The sequence below is a fragment of the Electrophorus electricus genome, chromosome 15 (genome assembly GCF_041902795.1).
Source record: "Electrophorus electricus isolate QZ-2024a chromosome 15, ASM4190279v1, whole genome shotgun sequence".
NCBI classification, from domain to species: Eukaryota; Metazoa; Chordata; class Actinopteri; order Gymnotiformes; family Gymnotidae; genus Electrophorus; species Electrophorus electricus.
In genome coordinates, this window is record NC_137511.1 from 4,903,382 (window position 1) to 4,930,134 (window position 26,753).

Sequence of the window (26,753 nt, forward strand, 5' to 3'; positions counted from 1 at the left end):
ATGTGTTTGATTCCGAAGGGCTCATTCTGAACTAAAAAAATATTACAAAGATATATCCAGTGTAATTATATCAATCCAGTATTCCTCTAATATTGGGCATTTTTAAAATGGGACTAGTCGTATTTCATCTGTAACCTAGGCAGGACCAGTTCTCAGAAGTCGGAAGCTTTTGCTACGCAAAGTTAGTAAAGAGTTCCCTTTGCTTTTAGTCATTTACATGAAAGTTTTTTTTCAAGGAAATTTATTTTAGTTGGTATAGAAGACAACCAGTCAACCTATGATTCTGCACGTACGCTCAGACCAGGGCTGCAAATGGGCGGCATAGGTGGTAATTTTTATCTCAATATGTTGAATGGAACTGACGCGCAAAGTTTCGCAAAAGACGTCGATGTGAGCGGTCACCTTCACCGAAGCAAGGAGCTAACGGACTTCAAAATGGGTATCCAAGACCCCAGGTTTTATTATCAAGATTCTGTTCAAAACGGACAGGACAATTTGCCACTACCATACCACGCAGATCAGAGTGTCGCCGGATTCGGAGCGCAGACGGGAAGATTTTTCTCCCCAGCTCCACTCAGTAACTGTCATTTTAGCAGTGTTCGGCCGCCCACCAGGAGCGGGACAGGACAGGCGTATGTGCCGACGGGGGCAGACGGATATTCACCGAGCAGTAAAGAAATATACACAGGCGGCGCGGACAGTTATCCCACACACTTTCAGCATGGGTATCCACGCGCACCACTGTATTCTTTACCTGGTGTACAGGTGTGCGGGAAAACGCAGGTCCTCCTGAACAATTACCCGCTGTGGGCAAAGTTTCACAAATACCAAACTGAGATGATCATTACAAAACAGGGGAGGTAAGTAGGCTAAGCGAAACCCGGTCGTACATGAAGTTTACAAGCTTGCAGCCTTGTAACATTACAGAGCGCGTGTCGTCTTGTCTAGTGTGGAACTGTGCATAACTGCTGCTTGGAGTAAAGGGTTTTATCAACATGACATCCAGAAGTTAGTCATCCACACAAGTGATGTTCAGCTTTAGCATGGATTTATTAAGGAAGGTTGCGCGTATCGTAGGATGGCAGCAGTAGCCTATACTTAGTGCAGCGCATTCACGTCAAGTGTAATTTAAGGTTCTGCAAGGAAGAAATCGCTTGCGGGATGCCCAGTGAATAAAGCCTTGTGTGCCAGCTGAAGCATGTGGATAGGAGGAAATCGAGCCGCTGTGTGGGGCCTCTTAAATTTAGAAGTCTAATTAAGAGAGATGAAAATAGGGAAACGAAAGAGGTTATTTAGGCCAAGTGTTTCTTGACTTGTTTATTGTCGGGATACACAAACGTTTATATGTAGATGGTCGCCATAAAACAGCTGCATCATCCTTAATTTGAAACGTGGCTGAAAAGGTGACATAAATATCTCTGTTTACACACTTTTAAAAATAAAATGGAAACGTGAAAAGAATAAAGTCTGTTGTATGATGCTCTGTAGAGTTACGCTCTAACGTTCAGGCGGCGAACAGGCAGAATATTGTGTTGTCGTTTCAGAACTTGAGAACTTAACGCAGATGCAACAATAAACAATTAAAGGAGAGAAAAAGAAAGATATAACACAAATTCGCCTGAGAGAGGAACACGATTACAAAGATAACAGTAGGTCAACGAGCATTACTTCTACCCATTAGATTTATTAATCTAATAAATATGCAACATATCCAGCTGGCGTTGACTTTTAAAACTACATTTTCCTACAATATTCGTGTATGGCTAAATTCGTCTATTTTGCGCTAGAAAAAAAAAAAGTTAACCTTTTGATGGTTTTAAAGTTTTTTGTAAATTTACCGCGTTATATAGTTGTCTAGAGTAGGCCTGGGTCTTTATGCATACAAAAGTATGTCAACCTATTAAACTGGTTCATGTGATGAAGATAAACAGGCCAAAAACCTTGTTCCTTCCTGAAAATATTAAACTTAAAAACATCTCTTAGATATTTCTACAAGTAGCTTTGGCACTAGTAGAACCTGTGTTGTCCTCTGGTGACCTGTGTCAATAATCAAATAAGTAATCAGTAATTCATTTTCCTTAACCATACAAAGAATGTTCAGTAAAAATAAGTGCGCCATGATAATGATGATTAAAAAAGAGAATCAGTTTATAAAATAAGCTACAGTTGTATTTTAGGCCTTTTAACATTTTATTCCTGTTCTCCATTTAAAAAATGGAAAGACTGGAAACATTTTGACAATGTACTAATCGCTTTCTAAGTGTCTGGATGTCATAACATGACATCTGGCAAAAAGTGCAAAGGTACAATTTTAAAATGCACACTGGGTTTCTCATATAAAAATGTTAGTATGTGGATCTTAAATGTGTCTGGCAGCATTTTAAGTTAATAATCTTTTAATACCTATTTATTTTCATGTGAATTCCCAATGAATATAATGATGCACATAAGATTGCAAGCTAACTTGTGTTTGCGTGTGTGTGTGTGTGTGTGTGTGTGTGTGTGTGTGTGTGCGTGTGTGTGTGTGTGTGTGTGCGTGTGTGTGTGTGCGTGTGTGTGTGTGTGTGTGTGTGTGCATTTGGGGGAGGGTGCATGCAGCAAGCATATAAGTGAATACACACTTTTTGATGTAACTTATACTGGCAGATGGCTTGAGACCTTGAGGAAAATGACATTGCAGTGATAGTTGCCCCACTCATATGATTAAAGTAATTAATAGATCTACACCTACAATGCACACAAACATCACACCACACAAACATCACACACACACATGCACACACACACACATTCTGAATCTGCTAGTCAGAGAGTGAGAGAAGAAATTAATTTGAGCATGAAGATGATTACAACAGTGGCTGTTCAAAAACAAAGCATTACTGCAACATTCTCTGCAACCTTAATACTAGAAGATAAACACAGAAGCAAGATTCACTGGAGATTCACAATGACAAATACTTCAAAATAGAGAAAAACCCCAAGGCACTCGTGTATTACAAGTAACGTCATTTAGACCTGTCAATCCCCTTAGGTACAGAGCAGAATAAAACCTCAGATCTAACATATTTGTGATTTGTGGTGAGTTATTCTCTAGATTTTGTTGATATTTTCGATGTGTCTAGATTATTATAGTGTCCTTAAAGTGAACTTTGGGCTGGCCTGTTTCATTTCTGATCAGCCTGCACAATACAGCCATACTGTAAATTTTGCATTTACATTTCACAATTTTTCCCCTCCATGTTCTGGCCCCAGGCAAACTTAGGCCAGCAATGTGCAAAATTGTACATAATAAGGTTTGGAAGGTGTGGGTGTCTACACAAACAAGCAACCCAGCTCACCTAATACTGCCATAGGAGGAGGAAGAGAGGGGTGGAGGTGGTGGAGACAAGGCTAGGGGCAGGATGGAGCTCTGATCGCCATGCACATCAGTGGAGGTAGCTTTGATGTGCAGGAAACGAAGGAAAGGGGGTTTTTTTTCCACTCACGCTCTGTCTTTCTCTTTCTTTGCTCTGTCTCCTCTGGTCTGGTACTCTGTGCAATGAGGCAGGTTTCCTCAGAAGTGCGGTAAGATGTAGTCTGAGTCCAAGCTTTGAAATGCGCTGTACAGCCCAGAGCTTGAGACGAGAGCAAAGGTCTTCAGCCTTTTCAAGTTCTCCTCTAAAACTGCCCATGGTTTCTCTAATATCATGTCTGACACTAAGCCTCACTCTCTGTGACCGTGCCAGCTTGATTAAAGATGCTCTGTGTGAGCTCAGGAATAATAGCCAGACTTCATGGATGGAAAGCACCAAAGGAAGTATATGCATGTGGAGATAAATTTATCAAAAGATCAACTTACTGGGACCATGATGTTTATCAAATAAAAAAATGAAAAACACTTAATTTTTTCATCCTCTGGCAGAACTATTAAATATATTATTTCATTTTAAAGTACTCCTATCGAAGGATATGTTTGAATTAAAGTTAGATAGGTACCATATATATATAGATATGGGTTCCTGGTGCTCTTCCTGGATTTGTGATTCAGTAGCTTCTTTGTAGTTTGCAATTCCCTCTTCTGAGAGGTCTACACGAATCTCTGGTCAAAGTCAGAGTAAAATACCTTTTCTTCACTTCAGCAAATTTACATTGTACAATTGAAAATTAAATGTCTGAATGAGCCTGAAGAGCATTTGAAAATTTGCAGGTACACTGCAAAGACTGAACTGAACACTATAGGTGTTAATTCAATGCTGGGGGGGGGGGGGGGTTCTCCATGCTTAGGTGAGCAGTTGCGTAGATGCCTCAAGTTTAATCAATGCACACAGTTAGATTACGACTTTTACCATATTCCTGTGCTGTTTGATGCTATATTTAATGTAGTGTTTACTGTGTGAAACTGCAATTAAACAGCTTCACAAACAAAGTTAGTGGTGCCACTTGTGTGTATGTCTTAGCAAAAATAAGAAAGTTTTTATCATCCAAGTAAAGCAGAGCAGAAGGTTGTCCATGATTCGTATAATGCCCATCAAGCAATCTAATGTACCAAGTGCAATGAGACAGCAAAAAATGTTTGTAAAGACCTTACAGCAGAACTTTTACAGCAGTCATCCAGTGAATATTAATGCAGTGGCCTGATGTTAGGCATCCTCTGTCTTTTCTGTTATTTATATTACATATTGGGTAACATATTTGCTTATTATAAACAGTATAAGGCTACCATGACTTCATCTGGCGCAATGCTAAGAAATCTGTACCAATTGTACACTGTGTCCTGTTCTACAAAGGCAGGGGGATATTTCTGTCTATTTTAGATGTTTGCATTTGCTCTATCTTTTTTTTTTTTGAACATGTCACTTCCTGTTCAGCTGTTGATGGTGGTATGGAGACGTCGGAGTCATGCTGCAAGCAGGCAGAACTCTGCAGCACCGTTCCCCATAAGTGGAGGACTGCTGGCTGCTCGTCTAAAGACCCGTTATTCTTTTTTTGTGTGTGTGTGTGTGTATATGTGTATACACCTCAAGGAGAATCCAGTGGAGCAGCAATGATAGATGCGAATGACATGTGGCAGATCCAGTTCAGTAAAAGAACATCGAGATCAAAGGGATTGTCTGTTATAAGGGATGTAACTGTGGTTGCTGAGTTCACTCTGTTTTTCAACAGAAAAGATGCATTTACAGTGTCACCGCTCCACCATCAGTATTTGTTAAGTGGTTTCTAATCTCACCACATGGGTGTAATCCCTGACAAACATTGTGTATGTATAGCACACTGAATTCTGTACCAGAGCCACACCCATCAGATGTGATATTAAGTGCACAAGAACCAAGAACAATATGATAGGCAAAAGGGCCAAAGCAGGTGGGGCTTTCTCTAGAGTCAAGCCTTAAAACCTGGCCGTGTCCACCAGCAGCTGCAGACTGGCATGGTTTCGTCGCAGATGATAAAGTGTACGTGCAGTGACATAAACTGGACCTGAACTCCTGTCCTGGTGAATCAGTGAGTGCACTCAAGCAGAAAAGCCTTTTCCTCACAGAATATCCAGTCACTCCAGTCACTCAGATATCTTCTGCCTCACATCTCTGCTTTTCTCGCTTTCTCTTTCTCTCTCTCTCTCTCTCTCTCACACACACACACACACGCACAAACACACACACACACCCGCGCACAAATGCACACACATACACATTTCACTCTATCTTTAATCTTCCTTTATTCTCTTTCCTCTGTTTATCTTTTTATCTATCTGCTTTTGCCATCTTTCTGACTCACTGTGCACTTTCTCACCTTTAAAAGGAAGTGGTCAGTTTCATAGCATGCTGTATTTCTCTGTCATGTTTAATCTTTTTAAGTTTCATTTCATACTTACGTGCCTCAAAAATGCATGTGTATACACACACAAAAATTACACCTACACAATGAAGAAAACAACCATCAGATGCACAGAAATGATTAGAAATGTACTTTTTGAGCACACTAGTGTCCTAGACAGCAGTGAAGGCAAATCTGTGTTTGGCAACCACCTACTGGCAGAGCTTTGACTCTGCCACTGAGTCAAGTCGCAAAGAAGTTTCCATAGATTAACCATTTTTGATTTTTGTCATAGTAAACCTGAGCCTCCTACTCATTTAAAACGTACTTCTCTGTGGTAAACCCATATGTTCCCCCTGAGCAAGTACTGATTTCTTATAAATCGTCTATTTTAGATAAGTATGACAAACTATGGAGTTCAGAGTGGGGAGGGAAGTGATAGCTAAATGCTTTCTGGTTGTAAATCAGATTGAGGGGGCAGAGAGAGTAAACTGGTACAGAGTCAAGCCTCAGAGACTCTGGTTTCTGTTCTCACTTATATTGATAGCTGATATGGAAGAAGAAAGTGCTCACAGTCTCCGTCTTCAGCGCCACGGTGCTTTTCAGTGCCAGTTCTCCATCCAAAAATGATGGCTTTTCATCAGCAGCTTGGGCTGTCAGACTGATGACAGGTTATCATCAAGCACATCACGTATCAGTGGGATAAGATCTTAGTACTACGAGTAAATGTTTTTTTAACCTTGTGTAAATTAAGCCTATTCGTTCAACCCTGATAATTCATGAATGGAAATACATAACCAATTTCTACTACCACCCAGTATGCATGTACAATAACAGGATTATTTATAATACTTGCTCTTGGAGGCTATACTGTCACTCTGTGTCATAAGTCATGAATTGCTAATATTGTTATCTCAAACACACTATGGTGAGGTTTGAATAGGTACTAGTTCTACACGTATAAAGCTTGAATGTGACAGATGCATAGAATGCTCTTTCTTCATGGTCTTCTAGGTACTGTTGAACAAATAAGACCTGACTACAACATCCACCTCACTCAATATGTGTTCATCTATAGGTGCCCTGTAAGCATTACACAGCCTTGGAGACCAGAAAGGAGAGTGAAGAATGTTCAGAACATATTCAAATCCTAAACCCTTTTAGCAAATATTTCTGTGAATAAGGGTTCGCAGAATTTCACAGAATGAAATACAGCCACCAATGAGATTACTTTGAATCTCATGCCTGACAGGAAGATAAGAATGAGGTGCAAATGTATGCGTGAGCAGCAGAGCATGATCCCATGCCACTTCATGAATGATCAGTTGCCATGTGGTGAAAGCAATCCTTTTACAGAACACAATGTCTCTACAGCGTGATAGAAAACAGGCCATAGCTGTCCATTGGCTCGCGTGTAAGAGGATGTGCCAAATGTCGCTGTTGTCTTATTGTTCCACCAGTTGCCATGGTGTTTATCACACACAGACTTTATACATACGTGACACCACTGTGTCGAATGAGCAAGCAAGAGTTACTTTAAATGTAAATGCATTCACAAGGTGCTTTTATTACACCACTGCTTGTAAAATACAACAGTACTAAATATTTGTTTGCTAAGCCTGAAAACCTTGCAACGGTTGTATTGTGCTGCATGTGTGTGATTAGGTGTTCCTACATGTGACGCTTTCCCTCATTGCTTGGAGATATAGTGTCCTCTGAGTTACGTCCTCTTGATGAAATCCCCCATAGTCAAAGTCTGCTATGCATGTAAGGCTACAGTAATCAGCAACTTCTACTATCCACGGCTTCTGTAAACAGACATAATTTTAAAAAATCACCTATACCCTGCCCTGCTCTTCCTCCGAATGTCTCCATCTCAGAGGGCTTCAAAAACACCACACTCACACACACAAATGCAGGCACATGGACACACACACTCACACTCAGTTTAAACATTTTCAAGCTAGGGCTTTGATGATACACTGATGTAAGAAAACATCTGTATGAATAACACATTGCCATACATGCAACAGGATCAGGTATTCATTCTCTTTAGGGCTGCTGTACATTCCTGTTTCTTATTGTCATGCTGACACTGGCAATTCACTTCAGCACCTGAAGGATTTTCGTTATCAGTGTTTCCTGAAAAAAGTGTCATGGCCTTGTCAAATTCATGTGGTCATGGGTGCTCCGGCGAGCAGTATTCATCAGAAGCGTCTCGTTCTACCTGACAACTCCTGCCTTTGGTTCTGTGTCCCTTCTCTGAACAGGAGGATGTTCCCCTTCCTCAACTTCAACATCACCACCCTGGAGCCGTCAGCTCACTACAACGTGTACGTGGATGTGGTTCTGGCTGACCAACACCACTGGAGGTACCAGGGAGGCAAGTGGGTGCAGTGTGGTAAAGCAGAGGGAAACATGCCAGGTACCCAGCAAACCTCTGCATTCATTGCTACCCTGTATCTACCTTTTCTGTTTTTTGTTGTTTCTTGCATTGAGAGTATCGGTGTGCAAATAAAAAGCCCCACTTCTCAGTGCTGTGACTACTGTGGCTATGAGAAAAATATCTCTCATGTCACACCACAATCAGAAACCCATGCAGGCGGACGTGCCACTGTGGCTGGGTGCTGGAGCTTGGCAGCAGTTGCTGCAGTTTAGCTCTGCACTGCATAGGAAACTGCACTAACTGCTCAAAGCCAAGTTTCCATTCTGTGCCATGTTATCATATTTGGCCTTTCAACTATGCAGACAAATCCACTAAGAAACCCATTAAGAAGTGTAAATATTTGATGGTAAGGGATGTAAAAGATTGATACATTTGGTAGTCGACATGGTAAAAATGTCTGATTCTTTGGCACAGGAAACAGGATGTATATGCATCCTGACTCGCCCAACACTGGAAATCACTGGATGAGGCAGGAGGTCTCATTTGGCAAATTGAAACTCACCAACAACAAGGGCAGTTCCAACAATGTGGCACAGGTACCAACTTTCTTAGTTACACGAAATTGGCTGGAGCATTCAGAATTACGCTGTGACCTAGAGCTTCCATTTAAATGCAGGGAAGAGAACTTACTTTAAAAGTGAGAACACAAAACATGCATGGGTCGCGTTAACTCCATCTAGCTGCCTACGGCTCAATCTCCCACCCAGATGATAGTGTTGCAGTCTCTCCATAAGTATCAGCCCCGCCTGCACATAGTGGAGGTGAAGGACGACGGAACGGAAGACCCCTTCCTCAGCTCTAAAGCGCAGACATTCACCTTCCCCGAGACCCAGTTCATTGCTGTCACAGCCTACCAAAACGCAGACGTGAGTCACCTCGTCCCCCTCCACCCGCATGCCTCTCCACAGCCTGCTGGTTTCAGGCTTTCTTTTAGTCAGATCACACCCAGAAGTTGACCACAGATAAGACCTGATGCAAGGTGCTTCTACACAGGGCAGGTCAAGGCTGATTAGGTCACTGTTCTTAGTTGAATAAATTGCATTTCAGAGCCCTGGATATATGTGATGGTTATAGAATAATTTAGAAGTTTAGGAGTAAGATTTTGATCAGTCATGTCCCACTAACAGTGGTCTCCCAGCCTCACCTTCGCCCCTCTCCCCAATGCTCTGCCCCTGCCCTTTCTTGTACAGATCACTCAGCTGAAAATTGACCATAACCCTTTCGCCAAAGGTTTCAGAGACAATTATGACACGTAAGTACCCCCAATAAACAAACAAACAACAACAACAACAAAATACATAAAGGCTGAATTTCATATAAAAACACTCAATTCTTCTTCTTGGGGCCTCGTTAAACCTTTTATGACAATCTTTGAACATATATATTAGAACTTTCTTTTTAAGATTAAACCATACTACACATAAAATAGTTATACTTTGTGTATATAATCACTAAACACTGTATTCAAAGTTATTTTTTTTTCATTCAGAGTTCACCCGGTGCCCCTGAGCCTGATGAGATATTTGTAGTTAACACCTCTGCAGGGGTTTTGTCAGTTGAATTTGACATTTGACCTTTGATGTTGCCATGCAGACTCTACACGCCGCCTGATGCGGACCGGCTCACGCCCTCCCCGACGGAAGGCCAGCAGCTCATGTCAGGCAGCTGCTACCCCCACCAACCTTACCCACTCGAGCAGTATATGAGTCCTCTGCAACATAGCCGCTTCTACACCCGTGAGTCTGCCAGCATGGCCCAACAGGGCCTCAAAGACCCAGCCGCCAGCCCCCATGGCCGCTGGTATCTCTCCAGCCAGCAGGGGGTGCCCACCAACCGTCTGGACTTTAACTCTTTCGAGGGCGACTACTCTGGCAACAATCTGTACAAGCCTTTCTCCCTGCAGACGTCGCCCCACCACCCGCTGAGCTATTACCCTGACGGACCATTCGGTGCTGGACCTGTGTCCAGCGCCAGCCCGGCCACCTGGAACCCAAGCAGGCCATCACCACAGTATCTCGGGCACCCCCACCCCGGGAAGGCGCCGGCGGGCCTCGGTTGGTTCCGCCCTGTGTCCTCGCCAGCCACGTCGTCCTCTCCCACGGTCGTGAACTCTCACCTCCAGCCTCCCCCATCGCTCCTGGAACCCCTGAGGCTGCCCCTGAATCAGGATAAGGTGAAGGAAGCCGCAGAGGAGCCATGGGTGGAGGTGCCCTCTGTCAAATCGGTGGACTCAGCCGACTCAGGCCTGTTTGAGGGAGGCGAGAGCAAGAAAAGACGAGTGTCGCCCTACACCTCCAGCACGGAGAATTCCCCACCCAACCGCAGCAGCGAGGCCTGCGAGAAGGACAGTAGCAGCGATGCAGGCTACTATGGCTTCTACACCCACTGAGAGCCATCAGCCTCCTGCACAGCTATGGCCCAGTTCAGCCCAGTTCAGCCCAGCTCTCCAGCCACAGAGCTATAGCACATGTCTGGGCCTGAGCTCTGAAGGACTCTGGAAAGGGGACAACACGGGACAAAAAGAGCCTACACAGAACTATAGCACTGGTGCCACTGGTCCTCTGAGCCCATTTGTGTTACAGCTGAACTGCCCCTGGTGTTTGCCATGCTGTGTGAGGGAAAAGGTCAGGCAGAGATGTTCTGAAGGTTGGTGTCAGACAGGGTGAGGAATCCAGATAAAGTGGCTGAAACACTGGCCTGGAGACACACACCCACACAAAAACACACATCTGCTGTATTAAGAAGCTGCAGCAGTTTAAGGAGTTTCCACACCTACTGACACCCTCTCAAGTGACCTGCCCACTTTTCTTCAACTTACACACAAACGTGCATACAAACACACAACTCCTTCAGATTTAACATATAGTATATACAGATGACATATTTATGTTTTGAGAACGTTTTTCCTCACTACTCTAAATGAGTAATGAGGGTTATGTAAGAGATTGTCTAGCAATTTTAGGGGAAACAATAGATTTGTGCTCAGAGACGTCAGCAGATGTTTCACTGAACCTTATCTTCCTGTTCACCTTCCACGCTCCCTCTCTGCTAAATCATGCTTCAAACACAGTTGTTGAACATACCTCAACAAACCTGTACTACCGCTGTAAATACATTTCTAATACATCACTTCATAAATGAAAGAGGATTTATTTATAAGAGGAACAAAGAATCAGTTGAATTAAGGTATAATTTTGAAACGTTCAATCAAAACCTCTGGATCTGCCGCAGACAGCAGAAGATTTTAAATCAGTCCAGAAATGCCTGCGTCCCTGTATAGCTAAAGACCATGATCAGCAAGCACATTAAACCCACTCACCAAGCACGCAATGAGGAGAGAGAGGGGGGACCAGAGAAAGAGAAGCAGAGCGAGAGAACGGAAGAAAGGAAGAAGGAGAGGCAGAGGTGTTCAAAGTTCAATGCCCAAGCATGTTTATTTCTTTTAACTTTAGGTGTTTCTGTAGTTTGAAAACTTTGCTGAACATTTGCATTTCACTTTATTGTACCAAACAAAACAAACAATCCCTTTACACAACATGTATTGTAATAGATATAATAATATTTACAAACTAAAGACTAATACTTCAATGTAATTTTGATTATCCTCATAAGAGCATTTTTTATGCAAAAGCAACATGTCTTGGAGTTCTCACAGCACATCATGAAAGACACAATGCAGATAGACACCGTGGAAAAATGCACATATGACAGGGGCGTCCTGACGACTGGACACAGAGGCATATAGACAGTCCCCGTAATCTCCATGACATGGAGGAAGAATGAGCGCTGAGTCATAACCTCTGAGGGTCTGTAGACTTCTGAAGGTGAGAATGACCTTTGGCAGCCCAGTGGGCAACAGCCCACCAGCACAAAAGGCTGGAGGGAGCCTGCAGAATGCTACCTCACCAACTATGGAGAAAAACAAAGCACACAACAGAGGAAGACACTGTTTATCTTTCATGGGTATAGTTCATTGATATATTCATTTGATGTGATTAACACAGGAAGCCACAGATAATGCTTTACTGTATGTGCACACAGTCACACACTAACACATGAACCCACACACAAACTCTCACACATTTACACACTCGCTATCTGTCTCTGACACACATGCTTCCACACAAACAGAGCTTTTGAACAAACCTGTCAGCAATTGAACTCTGCAGTCTTTTTAAAATCTTTTAAAAAGACTGCCCTTGCCAAGGATGTCCCTTAGATAAAAAAGAAATGCTTAAAACATGTTTTTATGAAGCTGCAGTTTTGTTTTGTTTTTGTTTGTTTGTTTGTTTGTTTTTTATGAACTAATGGAAAGTCAAAGTTTCAGTCTGTGGTCACAGACCTTCAAAGCCATGGATGTGGCTTTGCTTACCTTAACATGGAAGAAGATTATATTCATTTCTGTGCACAACCAAATACTAGCAATGCAATCAAGAGGACAATCACAGTGTTGTAGGGTTGTAAAGCTATGGTTAGATATTAAGCTCAGGGTGATTGTGTGCCAGTGAATATGAATATGAGCTCCATGATGATAAGCAGAAAGGACAATTAATTATTTTTAGGAACATGCCTTGTTTATTGTTTCTGAATTAAATACTTGAGATTTTAAGTGTTAACCTACAAGCAATTAGTGGCTTTGATCTTATCTTTACTGTTGGTGAATTGTTAGTCATTTCAAGTGCAATTATAAAATGTATCAATATTAATTTAAAAAATCTGTCATTGACATTCTTTTTTTATTCCTGAACATGCATTTAAGCCTGTGTTACATTGCTGCACGCTGAGAATACTGGCAGAGGTGTACTATAAGACATTCTAGGCTTTAGGTGACCTCTAGTGGACATTTAATTCCTTACTGAGTCATAATGTCTGAGGATTTCTTTTCCTCAATCATCGTCCCCAAGATTATGATATAAAATAAATGACTTGCCTCTCACAATCAGACATACCATTACAGTATCAGATTGTTTATAGAGTATATTTATATTGTGTTCCAGTGGAATCATGTCAACTTGGGACTTGTGCATCTAGTCTTTTCTGCTGAACAGAAAGTAACAAAAATATTATTTTTAAAGATGCTCTGACCTAAGTGAAAATGAGGATGAAATTCCTTCAACATCTTAAAGATGCCCAGTGGAGCTCATTGACTGCAGAGCAGAAATGCAGAAGAAAATAATTGTACAGACTGAAATATTGTATCTGAATTTTTCTTAATGTAATAAAAGCTTAAATATGTCAGTTTTCACTGTGCACCTTGTATCCTTGTAGATGTTGCATTTGGTTAAAAAAATGTTGCACTGCCATCACTGTTATGTTTTGTTTATAATAACCATAAATTGCTTTTCAATTACTATAATGATATGCACTAACAACATGAGGCATACACACATACTGGAAGCACTAATGGGAAACACATGAATCCCACATATTGTGTTTCATTGGTGTTACTAGTACATAAGCATTTGGGGGGAGAAGGCAAACTGACATGAATTGTCTTCCACCATGAGGTGGAAATGTTCTTCATTAAGAAAGGGAAGAGCTTGAATGCTTCTGCGGTGAGAAAGGGGGACACCAATTTTTTTAATGAGAAAAGCATTATCCATTATCCATCCAGTGTGGATCCTGGGCAGTTCATTCATGCTCCACAGTCTGCTTCATGTTCAGGTTCATGTAAGCTTTACAAAAGTCAAAGAATATTTTATAGTTAAGACAGTCTCAGTCTCAGTTGTTTTTTTCTAAGATTCACCAAAGTTCCAAGGTTTTAATTTTCCTGAATCCAGGATTTTCTCTGAGCTTCCAGTAAGTTCCATTTGTCAGCCATACTTCTCTACCAGCATCATCAACAGATTTCCTACATAAGCAAAAAAATAAAATAAAATAAAATAGAACACTTAGTATCACAATTCCTTTTTGTTTAAAATAATGATTTCAGGGACTTGGAACATAAGCACTTCTGTCACCTGAAGAATCGAGGGATGTGTTCCTCTCCTTTCTTGGCCAGAAGTTTCCTTCGCGCTCTCTGCTTTTCTTCCACCTCGTCTTTCTTCTTGTCTGCTTCCTTCACCTCCCCTTCCTCCAGCAGCCTGACATCAATGACAGCACACAGCACATTCAGGTGTGAGCAGTGTGACCAACACTGCCCTCTACGAGTGTCAAGGAGCAACAAGCACTCTGTCCAAGTAGGCACTTAAAAAGAGTTTCAGCACCATGTTTCTGCCTTCAAAAAGCCAGGTGAGTGCCTATAGATCGACATCCTAACCTCTGGTCCGGACGTAGTCGCGTGTCTGTGAGGGGCAGCAGAGGTGTAAGGTCAGGGGTCAGCTCATTCATTTCCATAGCAAAGCTAGAGAACCCATAGTAGAGGTTATAGTCCTTAGGCTGAAGGTCTGCAAGACAGCACACATACATTTACTCACTGATAAAAACAAGTGAAGAACAGTGAAGGTTCCACTATCACAGGCATGGTTATTGGGGCTATAATAAGAGAAACTCTATAAGAGATAACTGCCTTCCAGCCCACAGAACCAAACAAGAAAGGTCTAAGTACTCTTATATTAATAATGATAATGGAACATATACAAGCTAAACAGTACTTACGTGGCTTCCAAATACACTGTGGGTTGGGCAGTGTATCGCAGAAGATTCCCTCATGCCAAAATCCACCAAATCGGTGCACAACATTGCCACTCTGGTCAAGTACTTGACCTTGAACTGCATTTTTATTTGTATCTGAGCCCCAGTAGCGGGACTGAGAGAAGAAGGAGAGAGTATGAGAGAGAGAAAGAGATAGATTTGTCATGTATAAACTTTGTACACACTGACACCTCTTGGCAAAAGAATCAAAGGACTGTCTCATCCACAGAATTCACATTACATTTACAGCATTTAGCTGACGCTTTTATCCAAAGCGACTTATGATTATGACTGAATACAACTTGAGCAATTGAGGGTTAAGGGTCTTGCTCAGGAGCCCAACAGTGGCAAGTGGGCAGTGGTGGGGCTTGAACCAGCAACCTTCCGATTACAAGTCAAGTACCTTAACAACTACCACCAACATAATCACTCTCACCTTAACAAATGTGATATTACAGGTGCAGAGAGAGTTGTTCAGGTTCCTGATTACGACCTCTCCATAGTGCTCTAAGTAGCGCTGCTGACTCAGAACATTTTGGACGCATGTCACCACTTTGTTCCACTCGTAATGATCTCCATACCTGAGGGCACACCAAAGACCAGAGTTTTGCATTCAACTGTCTGACCATTAAAATACCATTAGGCCAATATTAAAGGGTGGTGGCCTCTCACTTTGGTAGAGTGACATTCACCATTCCAGTTGGAATTATCTCCAAAGACTTTCCCCAGAATCTATTCCTCCATCTCTGGTCTGTGTACAGAAATAAGGATAACCTAGCACAAAGTGACAATCAGATATTTTATACTGTAAACTACTTAAGACTGTTATGGGACCTACCCTGCCAAAAGCAAAAGTTTTCAGAGACAGCATGGCAAGCAGAGATGGGTGGATGATGGCTAACCTATAGACAGAGCAGTAGTGAATGAGAGAGAGCTCAGTGACAGATCTCTCAAATGTGAGATTTGCTGGAACAGCCACTTACTTGTTCACCGATGTAACGGAAACCTCTGTCTTCCCTTACACACTCAAACGTCTCTCCCAGGACTGGATTAAAAGGCTTATAGCGGTTACGGTATTGAGCTGTACCATAGCCAGAGATGGCAAAGGCCGCAATGTATACCTAAACACACCAAAGAAAACTCAATTGACAGCATCTATTGCATGCACCAGCAACAGTGATCAAAATCTGTACAAACTTCCCAAGCTAAATTATACATCATAACCCTACCACTGCAGTCAGCATTAATCATCATGGTGAGTCTAAGTGACCATTACCATTCTTTGGTAGGGGTCATCAGTTTCGTTGGCTGTATCCAGTAGCTCTGAGTACTCAAGCTCTTCACAGAGCCTCTGGATCAGGTTGACAGGCTCGTTCAGGACCACGGGCATGGACACAAGGGACAGGTCCTTTCCAATGTTATTGTAGAGGATGGAGATGAGGCCCACGTGGCTGTTGTCAGGGCAGGTGGCGAGCAGACTGGTGCGACGGCTCGTGCTCCACTGGCCCTGCCGCAGCTTTGTAGGCGCCTTAGACAGGCTGGCTCGGTATTTCCACGCTGCAGTGGCTGCGAGGTCACCCCGTCACAAGTTTTAATATTTTTTAAAAATTAAAAATCCTAATCTAAAAATAACAGGCCATTTGAAACCTTTTTCTTAATGGGCCCGTGACAAGATTATAATAGACAGATGTCAATTCATGTAAATACATAAGAGGCATCAGCATGGCTACTAACCACGATCCTCGTCTGGCTCTGAGGCACTAGAGGCATCGCTCAAGCCCGACTCGTCTGATGCCTCGGTGCGATGGATGTCATTGCACGCGTCAAAGTACTCAGCCGTTGAGTCTGCCACCGAGGGTGTGAACGAAGAGGAACGGCGTACAGACTGCAGAACAAGCACAGGAGAGTCAGGAAAGAAGCCATCAGGAAAGGAGTAGTAAAAAGAAATGTGGCAAGCACAGAGATTAAATAAGTGAAACCCAGCCACCTGTAAAGAGCTTGTTTGGGGTGAGGTGGTGGCTGATAAAGAGCAAATAGGATTAGGCTCGGATAAAAATTTCAGGGTGGAGTTGGACACACCTTTCTCAGCGTCACAGTGTGGAAGGATTCCTCAGAGTCAGAGCACTCTGACCGTGAGTGGATTTGTGTTTGGTGGGACTGCATATCTAACTGAAAATACACATATATACTTCCACATAATTAAGGAGGACAACAGCATGTTGCATACATTGTTACAAAGAGCATGCAGAGTGCATTGCAAGAGCCATGCCAGCATGTGTCATATCAAAGGATCCCTTGGATGCTGTTGAGAAAACATCACACTGTGGAGGATCCTCTGGTAGCCTCACCTCAGTGAGGGTGGTACAGAGGTTGTTGATCTGAACAGAAGTGTTCTGGCGAAGCTCGCCACTGGTCCAGGCCTCCTGAATCCGATGGTATTCCTGAGACAGGGCCTCGTGCACAGCACTCAGAGATATCTGCACTGTGTTGGAGAGAGGACAAATTCATCACCTTTTCCTCTACTTTAGGGATTACTGGCACTCATCAGTTGGTTCCGGGAGAACATATAACTGGAGTAAGATAGTTTTATCCAATCTACAGTGATAGACGCTGGGGTAACATAAAATCAATCTGTTTTATCCAATCTACAGTGATAGACGCTGGGGTAACATAAAATCAATCTGTTTTATCCAATCTACAGTGATAGACGCTGGGGTAACATAAAATCAATCTGTTTTCTTCCAATCTACAGTGATAGACGCTGGGGTAACATAAAATCAATCTGTTTTCTTCCAATCTACAGTGATAGACGCTGGGATAACATAAAATCAATCTGTTTTCTTCCAATCTACAGTGATAGACGCTGGGGTAACATAAAATCAATCTGTTTTCTTCCAATCTACAGTGATAGACGCTGGGGTAACATAAAATCAATCTGTTTTAGGAAGTGGAACTCAGTAGTGAAGTGGCAGTTGCGGCTGCCCATCGCCCCCCCCCCCCCCCCCCCCCCCCGGCATTTCTATCACTATGTATGTCGGTTGAAGTAAGATTGTTCCTCACATCTTTGGGACATGGTGCAGATGTCCTGGAAGAGCTTCTGGCTCTCAAAAGAGCTGGACACTGGTGGAGCCAGCTGGGAGGAGATGGAGTCAGGAATGGAGGGCACAGAAGTACCCAGATGGGACGAAGCACTTAAATGTTTGGATGAAAACTGGAGAAGAAAAGAGAACTCAGGGGAAAGAGAGAAAGGGCATGTTTTGACCAAGCCAACCCTCAAGATGGCACCGATCCACCACAGGACACATGCTCACAGACACACACACCACACCCACTCACACTGGGCCAATTTAGTGATGCCAACCTCACACACTTCTTAAACCAGAGTACCTAAAGGAAATCCACACGTGCAACATGCAAACTCCAGTGGAAAGAAAACAGGGACTTCTACCCAAATAGGGAGGTAAGGTGTTTAGAAGCAGGACGTTGATTGTTTTTACCTAATTCATCTTTGTAGAACATGAAAAACCTTGATGAGTTTGATCTGATTTAGTAATCCTATTCAGTGTCTTAAAGCAAAAAAGCACTTCACTATTAAGAGTTTTTATTATAAAACCTTTTATTAATATTATTATTATTATTATTATTATTAATAAGACAATTACTAATTTATTTATTTATTACTATTAATATTATTATTATTATTATTATTATTATTATTAACAACACAAATAAAAATGTTTCTACAGTAGGTTAAACAAAACAACAGACATGTTTGAAACCAAGACACATCATTGAATACAAAAGGAGTCACTTTGGTTAAAACACTGATGGCCATATATAAACCGTAATCCAAACAACAAACTGAAAGCATTTATAGAGCAGACTCACCATCCCTAGAGTGTCCCGAGAAAGTGTGCGATTGTGGCCCCATATCTTGCCATATTTCTTCTTGGGCTTTTCAAGTGAAAGATTCTGTGGGTTAACCATAGAGTTTGATGAGAGGGCTGCTATGTAGCATAATGTCATTATAAAAAATTAACCCAACCACCAGCAAAATAAAAGAGTTTTGTGAAGCCAGGGAACCTTGCATCCTGACCTGCATGCTGTGGATCCTCTGAAGCTCTCCATTATTGGCAGCCTGGCCCGAGTCCAAGGAATGCAGCTTCTGGACGAGTAGCTTCAGATCACTCAGGTCTGTCTGACAGCGGTTCAACTCTGGACAGTAACACAGAGAGGACAGCAAGTAGCTGAGCTCAAATCAAAGCTACCCAAACCGCATGGGGTGTTCTAACATTGCTTTGCACCTTTTTATGTTTTGTTTCATTTTGTTACACCTTTCTTCAACCTGTCAAATTTTTGACTGTCTGCTATTGTATATTCTATATACAGTATTGTGGAAACATGTCTGTCAGCTGAGCATTGGCCTCAATTATGTCTTCTTGCTTCAGCTGACGAAGAAAACATAGCCATTGTAGTCATAAAGAACACCATAGGGCTTCAAAAGAGTTTTGCTGTGTGATTTTAACATTTTCCCAACACCGTATCCTGACCAGCAACTTTATTTAGAAACACCTGCCCTGTAAGGATACAATTAGAGTGTGTAACCCATGTGCTGCTGTATATATGTGCTTGCCATCTCCTGGCTCCACTGCAATGGTCAGTTTCTAACCACAGGATTGCTATTGGTTGGATATTTCTCAACCCAATATTGATACTGACACACACAGAAACCCGGCAATACTGCAGTGCTTGATAAATGTGTGCTAGTGCAACAGTCACTGTGTCATGCTTTCTATCCCAAAATCCATCTCCCAACATTCACCTGTTGCCAGCTCCCCTGTCAATCAGTTCAGCTCCTCTAATCATAACACTCTCACCAGATCTGCCTCCTGTGAAAACTGCCCGTTCACGTGTCCATCATCATTTCCCCATGTCCCTTGTGAAGTATTTCCATGAGTATCAACGGTGTACTCGCTCTCTCTCTCTGATTTTCAACCTGTTTTGTTTGCCCTGTTGCACTGTCCTCTGATTTTCTACACTCTGGACTGTTTTGCCATTTATCATTTTGTCTATTCCATAAGTTCTGGCTGCCAACACTGCAGATACTGACCTCTGCTTGTTATACCACTCTATATCTGGATGACCCTTTTGTAAATAGAACAAACCTCGTTGTTCACAAGTGCCTGATTCTGTACTGGCTCGTGGCAGACTGTCACACCGTTGACACTGTGTTCGTGTTCGTGTTCGTGAATTGCGAATGCTCCACCTCCCACGTTATCTGGTTAATGTTGCACCTGTGGTCATAAACTGACCAGCGATGGACACAATAGACAGGAGTCGTATGATAACAAATGGCTATAGTCTGTAGTTGTATACTTGGTAGTTGCACATATAAATAAAGTGTAAAGTGACAATGGAAGTGTGTCTAATGAATTGGCTGATGAGTTCAGTACATGAGGCCATATGTACCACATCTTTTATGTATAACATACATTTAGAGGTTACAGTCAATCTATTGCCATCCAACTATTAACCACAGGACTGCTGGCTGGATTAGTAATAACACTACTCCTTATTCAGAAGTACTCATAGTAGTAACACTGTAGCAACGCTGCCTTTAATTAAGGAGTTGGTATGTCTAGTGTTTATATAGCACCGTATAGCACTGCACTTCAGTAGATACATATATGTATACACTTTTATATAAATATAAAATACCTTGAGTGCAGTTGTCTGGATCCTGTGTCTGCTGCAGCCAGGCAGACACTTTAGCCTCATTAATTTCAGGGTTGGCAGATGATATCTTTGCAGTCTGAGCTGGCACATCATTCGAGGAAGAGATAGACACACTCTGGAATAATGAAGGGTAAAAATTTGGATGGGATACTTAATAATAATAATAATAATAATAATAATAATAATTTGGGAACTAAGACACTAAAAGATCTGCTTCCAACAGTGACCAGTCTGAATTTTGGGCAAGCCAGGAGTCCAATATAAGAATCACTGAGAGTTTATGCAGGGGAGAAGGAGTGAAGAATCTCAGCTGGAGAGGGGGGGGCTATAGAGGATTTTATAGGCTGGTAGGAAGGCTTAAAACTACATGTTTCATGAAACAGGCAGCCAGTGTAACTGATAGAAGACAGCGGTGAAGTAAACAGACTTTTTGGAATAAAAATGAATTCAAGATGCAAAGTTTAGATACTGACATAAGGATTTGTCAGGCACAGCAATAATGCAAGTTACAATAGTCAAGATGGGATGATATGATATCATGGACAAGGATATATCCATCTCTCTAATTAATCATGAAATATTATAAAGATGGAAGAAAGCATTTTTAGCCAAAAGCCCAATTTGAGTTTTATAAGAAAGAGGGCTCATACATTACATCTAAACTGTGAACTATTGTGCTACTGAAGAAGGTTTAACAGACACTACATCTACATTATGTTTCAAGCCAGAGAATGTTTTACTATGGATTTTAGGCCAATAAGTCCAGTTTCAATTTTACTTTTACTGGGGTTCAGTTCCAGAAAGTTAAAATACATCCACTAAAGAAGGATGGTAGAGCTTTTGAAGAATAAATCTGAATATCATTAGCATAACAATGAAAATTAAGAGCATGACAATGAAAGAACTGACCAAGAAGCAAACCATGAATAATGAAAAGAAGAGGACAAAGGACATGAGGCAAGCACTGAAAGCTGTCAGTGGAAGATTTAGGACAACTGAAAAATATTAGTAATCTAAGAGGTTAATTTAATTTGTTTATCTCTTAATTTAGAATAGTGCCAGAAATATCATATTAGCAGACAGATGAGAAAAGACTGTTATGATTTACACTACCAAATGCCACACTTAAATCAAAATACTCAGTTTTGGAAAGGTTCAGATTGTTATAACAAAGATAACAAAGATTGTAGCTGAGAAGCCACAGCTCTTTCCATGAGCTGTGAAGGGGGGGTTCAAGTTCTGTCAGTGGTTTTCCAGAACGGTAATATCAAGACCAGTTTTTTTTAAGAATGTAGATCACAGCAGGCGTTTTAAATGGCATGCAGGGCAGAACCAAAAACAATGAACTGATGAAGTGACAGATGGGAACAGATCAAAAAAGAGGTGCTTTTTAAGTTGAGAGATGTGAATCAAAGATCAGGTACACATATAAATGAATCAGATTTACCTCCTACATCCAATTTTGAGAGAGTAATCAGTGAGAGAGAAGGTAGACAGATTCAGCAACTGAGTTAAGAAGCATATGACTAGCATCAGGTTTTGAGGTGGCTGAAGGGAAATGAAAGCTATTATTGATGTTATCTTTGAGGAATTAAAGAAAAACAAGAGATGATAGATAAACTGAGAAGGCAGCATAAAGTAACACTGTATTTATGCATATGATCAATGTATGATACTCAATAAACAGAGAGGCCAGTTTTCTTGTAACAATACTCAAGATGCCAACCTGTAGTTTTTAAAGCACAAAGCCCAATAATGAACTGTTGAGCGGAACAACCTGAAGAAACCTGTCTAGACTTTAGAGATAGTGTCATTATGAAGAGACAGAATTTCATCTGGACAACAAAGTTGAGGAAAAAAGAAAGAGGAGAGGATTGAGAAAGAGCCGAAAAGGTGACACAAAATCCAGAGTTTTGATACTGCGGCAGGAGATAAGGGATTTATTGAGATAAGGGATTTATTGCAAAGCCGGGAGACTGGAACATTAGTCCCCAAGCACAACCACAGTTAGACACACAAAACTTTCCCCTGGGGTCCGGTCTTAGTTATAGCTTTGTTATGTGTTTTTACGGGCTCATGGAACTTAGAATATACAGTCAATGTAAATTTTCCATAATACCAGTACAAGACTAAACTGGCATCCCACCAGCTACAAAATAATAGTCTTTACAAAATAGCAGTCTTTACAACTAACTGGAGAAGACTATATGGAATGTTCAATTGCCTATACTCAGGAGGGACAACGGAACTCATAGTTATCATAGTGGCTCACCACTTCTTGCATGGAATTCTTTCTTTGAGCTGTATTTCTGTCCTGAGAAAGAGCTTGCAGGAAGCCATTGTGAATAAATGCCACCTCATTCCTCTTATACATGCGATGGATACTGAGTTTGTTCACCCACATGTAGAAGAGATCATGGCTCTTTGCCTTGATAAGAATCAGAAGATAAAATCAAATTAAAGAAATGCACCAGATCAAGTGCATTTCACTCCAAATTCTTAAATGCATTTGAATAACATGGTATCTCAAAAGGCCCATCAAGATAAATAGATATTATGAAATAAAACAGCTTACCATGATGTGATAGAGAATGTGTCCAGTATCTAAGTCAATACGTCTTGCCTTTTTGTTTACTGACATCACTGCGAGACTGACATCCACTGACCCACGTAGTTTTCCCTTAGAATTCTGTTGGATAGAGGAAGTTCTGGATGGTAAACATGAGTATGAAGTAGCTCTGAAGTTTAAAATGAGTTGATAAAAAATACAGATACACTTACATCATATTGATTTTTTGAATATCGAAGTATCCCTTTTTCCAACACAAAGTATCTCTGTTTAAGAAGCATTGCAATCACTAATCAGTTATAATTCTTAGACCACGCTTATAAGCAAAACAGACTAACACAAGTATGGCAACTAACTGGAATTTAAAACCCACATTTGTCATAATTAAAAAGGAGTATATATATGACAGTTTAAGAATGTATTAACCTTGTGCCAGCCTTTGAGAGGCCATTTTCTTTTCTTCATCAGGTATCCTTCACAGATGCTTGGATAACTCACATCATGTCTGGTCTCTTCACTGGCACTTTTATCCATCCGTAAATCCTCCATTACCTCCCAGACCTTTACTTTCTGAGGGTTAAGGAACGAAAGAAGTACTCAAACTCTATATGGCACAAGATGAAAAATGGTAAAAAGTAGTTATATCAGAATATCCAAGTGCAATATTTATAAAAAAGGCACAATATCAGCTCTGTTGAATGTAACAGATCTGTCCTACCATGCATACAAATGTCAGTGAAAGGCAAAGCAAGTATGTAGGAGTTGTTAAGACTTGTTTAGCTTTAGGTTTCTTATCAGAGGTAGACTGAGCTTGACCAACAGGTTTCCTGTATGTCATGACTAAACATAATTATTCATCTGTTCTTCTCTGTGCCATTATTTAGTAACCAATTAGAAGTCAAGTGTAACTGTGCCTGACAATGTTAAATAAACACACCTGTCGTGAGTGGCTGGAGGAGGAAGTGCTCCTGCTCCTGGAGTGGGCAGGCCTATGCCATCCAGCAGGTGTCTGGTCTGGTCCACACATCCGGGATTTGCTACGGTCCAGTGAGGATACATTGGGCTCCATACTGAATATGTACACTTCTGTACATATTCTTGGTGGAACTCTGAGTAAATGTATGCGCTGCTAGATGCTTAGTGTCAAGGATCGCATGTCTAAAAAGCATGAATATTACATATCCACAGCATCTTTTCACTTTCTTTTTTTGACCAAAGCTTTTCTCTATGATGCCAAACTAAAGGTGTGCAGTGATGCACAGTGACATGAAGAGTCAAAGTAATTGTGCATCCACACAGTCAGGACTTCGTGGGGACCAGTCTTACTGTTCAGCTACCTATAAACAATAAACAGTAAGCTTCTAGAATGAACGTGTGCTGATTGGTACCTCAAGTACACCTGACAAACAGTCACGTTAAGATGTGAAAAGACCTTAAAACCTGTTTAGGGTTTAGGCCAATAAGGGCTTGGCTGCCTCCAGTGTCAGATCACTTTAGAATTGGCTAAATAAAATGGTATTATGATTGCTATAGAAACAATATACAGGGACAGGTGTATTTTAAACCAAACAAGTACAGCCACTTCTCCTTAGAACACTGACATGTTCACACATGCCCATTAAGTAAATTTCTACCTGGCTAATGGAAAATACATAACAGGCACTGCAACAGTTGGACAGTTAAAGCTTGAGAAATTAACTGCTGGTTATACAAACAGCTTTGTTTGAGTGGACTCATCAGATCAGATGGTGGTCTTTTGACAGTGGTCTCAACAGATTAGATGAAAAAGTGTGAACTAACAACTGACAACAGTAAGTGTATATTATTAAGTATATTATTATATTATATTATTATATTATTAAGTTCAGTACTAAAGAAAAATGTATGTCTTCTAGGCTTAATCTTTTTTAATAGAGGAGCTGCAGTATTTTTAGCCTGGTGCTCGTAATCTAGCACACAGTCAGCGACTGTCTCTAGGTGAGAGGATTAATGCCATTTTGGTAATTGGCTTTGAGCAACCTTTTTTTTAGCAGTTCGGTGCATGAATATCCCTGGAACACTGATCACAAGCCAAGAAAACAGTGTCTGACTACAAAAAACCTTTGTAAAAAGAATTTGACTAAAATGGCAAACTGCTTCTGTGTGTTAAAAAGAAAGTGTTTAAAGCTTGTGAATTAATTTCTGCATCACCATGCCAACAGCATGTTTGGGTTAGGTAATGCTTGATCACTGAGGCAGGATTGATCTCATGTATGGAAACATGCGGTGGGAACAGGATATAAATATTTCAACCACTACCAAAAATACATGTTAATGCATTCTAGTGCCAACATTAATATTTGAAAAAAATCAGTTGTGTCCATATTCCTGTGCTGTTTATCAGAGGTACCTGTGTCCACCAATCAGCAAAAAAAAATTGTCACAAGATAAGCCAACCTCTTGCCATATGCTTCAGCTAATTAGACAATAAAACACATTTTGAAACAGATAATAAAAATAGTAGATAAGATAATAAATACTGATAAGAGTCATGCTCTACAGTCAAACATGGAAGAAAATTCAGAAGAACCTTAAAAAGGTGAAAATTTGGGATTACAGAGAAATTTATGGAGTTATCATCCCTCTCTGATTATCAGAGTTTATGGACATACCTTGTCATACGCAGGTTTTCCTTTGACATTGTCACAGTTAGCCAACTGGCATCTACCCCTGAGTGGAACAAAAATACATTTTTACAAATGTTACCTCTAACCGAATACATTATACTGATTTTATTTTATTATACTGATTTAAATGGGACGCTGTTAAATGTGTGTTAAAACAACTTCATATCCATAAGTCTGATCATTATGCCCTTTCTGCATAATTACTGGTGAACTGTACTAATTGTGCATTGTCTTATTTTTTTAAAGTTATAACATACTTTTGTAATAGGTTTGACAACTAAAATTTACATCAACGTTCTACTCTTCATTTTGTCATCTACATAAACTGTTAACTATAACACCACTTTGAGAAAGCATGCAACTTATCCAATAGCATTTATGTTGTACCTGTCCTTGTACCTTACCTGAGACTCCTAGGCTGCAGCCAACATTAGACATTTCACAATTTTATTTCCATGCAAATGATCCCACATGTGTGACTCTATATCCTCAAAAAAGGAAATACTTACTGGGAAAGCCTCATTAAATGTCCTCTACTACTGAGCAGAATGAATATCCTCCAAACCCACCTGGAGTTGTCGCCACAATGGAGCCAAATCATTATCCGCATTAGTGACTAAGGAGCTATAGGACTTAGATGAACAGGAAGAAGGTTCTGATGGGACAGATATGCACTCCAGCAAATGACCTGAAAATGACCTGCTGCTCCTCTCCAGCCCTTCCAGTTCAATGTGCTTTGATAACTCAACCTTTAAACATTGGTCCAAAAACAGCATGGTCTGACCTGATGTTCATTTCATTAATTGCTAACTAATTCAGCATAGGATTAATTATGACATTCAGATGAATTCTGAGTTTGTTGTAAATTCAGTGCCAGTTTGTTTAAATGATAGAGTACATTCAATGTGTCAGA

At 41.0% G+C, this 26,753-nt stretch overlaps 2 protein-coding genes across 21 annotated transcripts; one reads left to right on the forward strand and one right to left on the reverse strand.

The window, feature by feature from the left end:
* Nucleotides 1–13,474, forward strand: tbx21 (T-box transcription factor 21). Of its 3 annotated transcripts, none has more exons than XM_081697189.1 (6): nt 1–860; nt 8,061–8,215; nt 8,651–8,772; nt 8,917–9,102; nt 9,427–9,488; nt 9,830–13,474. In XM_081697189.1, exons 1-6 carry the CDS (start codon nt 313–315, stop codon nt 10,623–10,625), a joined length of 1,869 nt encoding a protein of 622 aa, XP_081553315.1. In that variant the 5' UTR covers nt 1–312; the 3' UTR covers nt 10,626–13,474. The 3 variants fall into 3 exon arrangements, with proteins under 3 accessions (XP_081553315.1, XP_026876439.2, XP_081553316.1); XM_027020638.3 differs by having other exon boundaries at nt 8,944–9,102; XM_081697190.1 differs by lacking the exon at nt 8,917–9,102.
* Nucleotides 12,010–26,749, reverse strand: osbpl7 (oxysterol binding protein-like 7). Of its 18 annotated transcripts, none has more exons than XM_081697183.1 (24): nt 26,350–26,749; nt 25,826–25,883; nt 24,112–24,211; nt 23,601–23,744; nt 23,387–23,440; nt 23,181–23,294; nt 22,878–23,033; nt 20,588–20,720; nt 18,966–19,084; nt 18,758–18,841; nt 17,930–18,080; nt 17,218–17,351; nt 16,949–17,038; nt 16,604–16,754; nt 16,146–16,435; nt 15,853–15,990; nt 15,708–15,771; nt 15,542–15,620; nt 15,306–15,450; nt 14,834–14,984; nt 14,496–14,622; nt 14,197–14,319; nt 13,983–14,087; nt 12,010–12,145 (listed from the first exon to the last, which is right to left on the reverse strand). In XM_081697183.1, exons 2-24 carry the CDS (start codon nt 25,852–25,854, stop codon nt 12,139–12,141), a joined length of 2,688 nt encoding a protein of 895 aa, XP_081553309.1. In that variant the 5' UTR covers nt 25,855–25,883; nt 26,350–26,749; the 3' UTR covers nt 12,010–12,138. The 18 variants fall into 18 exon arrangements, 17 of the variants coding, with proteins under 17 accessions (XP_081553309.1, XP_081553302.1, XP_081553308.1 ...); XM_081697176.1 differs by having other exon boundaries at nt 24,112–24,283; XM_081697182.1 differs by having other exon boundaries at nt 24,112–24,332.
* Nucleotides 26,750–26,753: the final 4 nt, after the last annotated feature.